General features: G+C 43.9%; 1 protein-coding gene across 1 annotated transcript in view; it reads left to right on the top strand.

The window, feature by feature from the left end:
* Positions 1 to 3,642: 3,642 nt before the first annotated feature.
* snrnp70 (small nuclear ribonucleoprotein, U1 70kDa subunit) overlaps positions 3,643 to 5,036 on the top strand; it is an 11,300-nt gene continuing 9,906 nt past the window's right edge. Inside the window, exons 1-3 of the mRNA XM_015398771.1 lie at positions 3,643 to 3,862; positions 4,120 to 4,272; positions 4,521 to 4,583. Coding sequence (XP_015254257.1) covers positions 4,126 to 4,272; positions 4,521 to 4,583 — 210 coding nt within the window. The 5' untranslated portion in view covers positions 3,643 to 3,862; positions 4,120 to 4,125. The remainder of the gene's footprint in view (positions 3,863 to 4,119; positions 4,273 to 4,520; positions 4,584 to 5,036) is intronic.

Here is a 5,036-nt window from a genome sequence, read left to right on the forward strand (position 1 = left end):
AAGAGGGAGGCTTTTAAAGGGGACAGAGACAAAGAGAGGGCTAACGAGAGGATTGGAAACAGTCAGGAAACAGAGCAGAAAACAGAGCAAGGGAAAGAGGACACAAGAGGGCAGCAGAGGACAACAAATGGAAAACCTGGAAGACAGGAACTAACAAGAAAACAACAAAATAATAATTAAACACTATTTAAACACACACACACACACACACACATAATCCTATTGGCCTATTGATCTCACTGTAATGTAACCTGCGTAAAACATTAACCCTTTATGTGCGGTATTCAGATACACCTCAAGGGCCAAAGTGAATATTTATTTCACGTGAGGATGGAAATCTCATCTGAAGACATTAAAGAACTGATTGATTCCTAAACGGGAGCAACACTCTCTGGGTTGGGCCTGTGATGAAATCTAAGGCTGATTTAGTTGTAGACGTGAAACACCTTAACTTTACCTTTACTAACACGGTACAGTTGGAGCAGGTTCATGAACCAGTGGAGGTAGAGTTGGTCAGGGAGCTGATCACAGAAGCAAAGGTTTACTCTGCTTAGTGGCACGACATGTGTGCTGTGTATGGTCTGGTTACACTGATAACAACTCTGGCTTTGAAGAAGAATATAGCTTTTTGGCAGCATTAGGTGTATCTACAGCAACAGATCTGTTATCTTCCTGGTCCCAATTACATTATAGAAATAGGAAGATGGGCAACTTAATATAGAGATGGAAAGATGGACAAGGATGAGAGAACAGGGATTATCAGGACAGCCATGAAGAACTGTGGTTATCCCAAAGGGTCTTTATTAAACCCAATGAGAAAAGGACTGCTGAGAGGGAAGAAAACAGAAGCAGGAACATCGTCATTCTAGATGTTCTCCCTTTGAAGTTTAAGTTCGTGTTTAGAGTCCTCCTTAATCTGCTTCTCCTTTCTGCTGCATTGCAGAAAGCAGTTCTTTAATTCTTAGAATCCACCTGCGCCTTTTAAATGAACCCAGGATGAAAAATGTTGAGCGAAGTGAGAAACTGTGTCTCTTTGGTGTGCTGTTTGAACGCCATCCACTGCTGTTTTACCTTCTGGGTCGTTTCATGACACTTCCATTACTTCATCAGGATAATCAGGCCCCTCCTCCTGTGGAAGCAGAATAAAGGGCGGCCCAGTCAGCCATGTTTCTTTAAAAAGGATTGAATTGTTAAACTCCAAATCTAAAAGCCAAATCTGCAGGGTTGTTATCTGTATCAACATCTCCACTTTAGAGCATTCCAAACTTCTGCAATTTCAGAAACTCCTTTGGCAATAAAAGTGCAGAACCTGGTTGTTTTATTATTGATGTGTACTCAGCTACTATCAGTCCAAAATACTGAGTCCTCAAGTTCCACGTGGAGTTCTTTCTTCCATCTGCTTGCTACAGCGGCAGCAGTCAATGCCAGGTCAATCAGGACCCTGTAAAAGCTGACTGTCCAGTGAGACTCCTTGGCATTAGTCACTTTATCTGGATGGGTTAAACTGATCTAAAATAATGTAAATTACATAGATAATAAAGTAAAAAATCTTGGTGTTGTTTTTGATCAGGACCTGTCATTTAAATCCCATATCAAAGAGGTTTCTAGAATTTCCTTCTTTCATCTGAGGAACATTGCAAAAATGAGCAATCTCCTGTCCAGGGGTGATGCTGAGAAACTAGTCCATGCATTTGTTACTTCAAGGCTGGACTATTGTAATTCTTTACTATCAGGAAGTCCACAAACTGTAGTTAAAAGCCTTCAGCTGATCCAAAATGCTGCAGCCAGAGTTCTGATGAAAATGAAAAAGAGAGATCATATCTCTCCTATCCTGGCTTCTCTTCATTGGCTTCCTGTTAAATCCAGAATAGAATTTAAAATCCTCCTTCTCACATATAAAGCCTTAAATGGCCAAGCTCCATCTGATATCAGAGATCTGATTGTTCCTTATGTTCCTAACAGAGCACTTCGCTCTCAATCTGCAGGTTTACTAGTGGTTCCTAGAATTTCTAAAAGTAGAATGGGAGGCAGATCTTTTAGTTCTCAGGCTCCTCTCCTGTGGAACCAACTACCAGTTTTAGTCCGTGAGGCAGACACCCTGTCTACTTTTAAGGCTAGGCTTCAAACTTTCCTTTTTGATAAAGCTTCTAGTTAGAGTGGCTCAGGTTATCCTGATCTATCTCTATAGTTCTGCTGCTATAGGCTTAGACTGCTGGAGGACATAGGGACCCCTTTTTCATCATTCTGCTTCATTCTATCTCTATTCTCCCACTCTGCAGAATCTGTTAGTTCAATCTCTAACGTTCTGCTCTCTCTGCTTTTTCTCATAGTAGCTTCATCTGGTCTGTTCCTGTTTGGCTGTGACTCCATCCTGGAGAGAAATATCAGCTGTGCTGCTGCCATCAACACCTTTGTTTCTAGATGTTGGAGCTTGGCCTGTTTTCCAGTGTAGTCCTGTTTCTCTGACTGTGACTAACTGGATGTGCTCTCTTCATCCTCTGACATGGGAGCTGGCTCGGAGCTCGTCTGCCTGGCTGTGTGTTTCCTGGACGGGGCCGCCTGTGGAGCTGGTTGACAGTTGCCTTTTGTATCTATGCTTCTTTTTCTATGTCTGCTTCTGTCTCCTTGAACCCCAGTGGGCCTCAGCAGATGGCCGCTCACACTGAGCCTGGTTCTGCTGGAGGTTTCTTCCTGTTCAAAGGGAGTTTTTCCTCTCCACTGTCGCTACAAGCATGCTTAGTGTGAGGGATTGCTGAAGAGTCAATGAGTCGATGCAATCAGCTGGTTTTCCTTAGATAGAAAACTTTGAATCAATCTGACTGGATGATCTGGTGAACTGGAAAGTGACCTGAGATGACATGATGTGAATTGGAGCCATAGAAATAAACTGAATAGAATTGAAAGAAATGCAATAAACTTTTTGCAAATTGACAAACAACCATAGACAGACGTTCAAATGATATATTTTAAACTTTTACAACAATTTAAATTCTTCCTCCCATAATAAACCATTTGCTGAAATTTTCTACCAATCTTTGACATGACATGAAGGATGAAGGTCGCTCCAGTGGAGATGATGAATCAGAGTTTATCCTGGTTTCCAACATTCTGATCATTTTACCAGCTGGAGAAAATTAATGCTTTAATAAACTATTTACAGTTAGATTAAGATGATCCACATTAACATGAATTAAGAACAAGTACAACATATGTGTGAAAGAGGAGGGTCAAATAAAAACAAAAAGGTGAATACCGCCCCCTGCTGGTCATAAACTGGATGGCTTTAGATCAATGAATTAAAAATTCAGGAAATAATCTTCACGTTAAACAGCCGCTGCTGTTTGGACAGAACATTATTTAGTTATGTGTCAGTTTGAAGCAGTCTGGAGCCTTTTCATCGGAATGCTTTAAGTGATCCTTGGATTTGCAAAATAAGCAATTATTTGTTTTATTAAGTATTTTTTATACCAAAACTGGAACCAAACTCAATATTTCCGCCTTTAGTGGAACTTTAATAAATAAACTGTGATGATGGAGCCTTTTCACTCTAACTTCACTCATTTATTTCTCCGCTTTGTGTTTTGAAGCTCTGCTTGTTTGACTTTTACGTCAGGTCGGTTCGTTTTACGGCAGCAGCCCCTATTTTACGACATCCCGCCATTTTGTATTGTGGAGAATTCGTGCTGCTTTGCTGAACACATCCAGCCACTCGGCCCGCTTTGCTCGCTGCTTCTAAGCTCTGAACGGTTCTGTTGGGTCCGCTGCGGCGCTGGTTCGGGAGAAGAAAAAGGAGACCCGCGAACACCGAGGCTTCCTCCTCAGGTCGATGGTGAGAAAGTCCCCGAACACCGGAGGAGAGAAGGTAGGAGCGACGCTTCAGCGCGTGTTAGCATTGTTAGCATGGCGGTTAGCTGACTGAAGCAGCCTCAGTGACGGATTCCTTCATTAGAGGAGCTGCAGATGTTCAGACTGCTGCTGGTGTGAGGGCCCATGATGATGATGATGATGATGATGATGAAGGCAGCAGATACACCATTGTGTTTCTGCTAACAGTTAGCTTCCCTTAGCAGCTCTGACATGTTAGCTCTCTCTGATCGGACTTCCTGTTTGGTTTTTCAGTGAAAGATGACCCAGTTCCTCCCACCGAACCTCTTGGCCCTCTTTGCGCCTCGAGACCCGATTCCCTTCCTCCCCCAGCTGGAGAAACTCCCCCACGAGAAGCACCACAACCAACCATACTGTGGCATCGCTCCGTTCATCAGGCACTTCGAGGTAATTAATGCTGGACCTCATTGTTCTGCTGCTGGACCTTCAGGGTTCTGCTGCCGGACCTTCAGGGTTCTGCTGCCGGACCTCAGTGTTCTGCTGCTGGACCTTCAGGGTTCTGCTGCCGGACCTCAGTGTTCTGCTGCCGGACCTCAGGGTTCTGCTGCCGGACCTTCAGGGTTCTGCTGCCGGACCTCTTTGATCTGTTTATGTGTGTTCTTTCTAACCTCCATGTCTCCTTTCTTTTGGACCAGGACCCGAGGGATGCCCCCCCACCAACCAGAGCGGAGACCCGAGAGGAGCGTCTGGAGAGAAAGGTCAGAGCTTCCAGCTGATTGGACCTCAGATGTTTGCTGAAGGTTGCTGCTCCATGACTGTAGCTTGAAGACATCAGCTGTAGACCTAAAGCAAAGAGAACGACTGGAGAGCAGAGGAAGCAGCTGGACTTAGGGTTTAGTAATAAAGATCAAATCAGTCTTTAAACTTTGGTCTGGAATGACAGGAGGCCAGAATGGTCCAGAAGGTTAGGGCTTTATGGCTCCACTCAGTCCTGAAGGTGTTCTGGTTGGATGGACCTGTCCACAGAAACAGACCAGTTTCCATCTGATTACCACAGACAGGAGGGGTTTCTATTCTAAGCAGTTTATTTCTTCCACACCAATATCCCGGGTCACTTTATAGATCCAGATCAATCAGATCATCCAGTTGTTGACTTTACAGGATTATCTACTCCTGGAGGAGCAGGCAGCGACAGTGGAGAGGAAAAACTC

The sequence above is a fragment of the Cyprinodon variegatus genome, unplaced genomic scaffold (assembly GCF_000732505.1).
Source record: "Cyprinodon variegatus isolate N-32 unplaced genomic scaffold, C_variegatus-1.0 Scaffold960, whole genome shotgun sequence".
Lineage (NCBI taxonomy): Eukaryota > Metazoa > Chordata > Actinopteri > Cyprinodontiformes > Cyprinodontidae > Cyprinodon > Cyprinodon variegatus.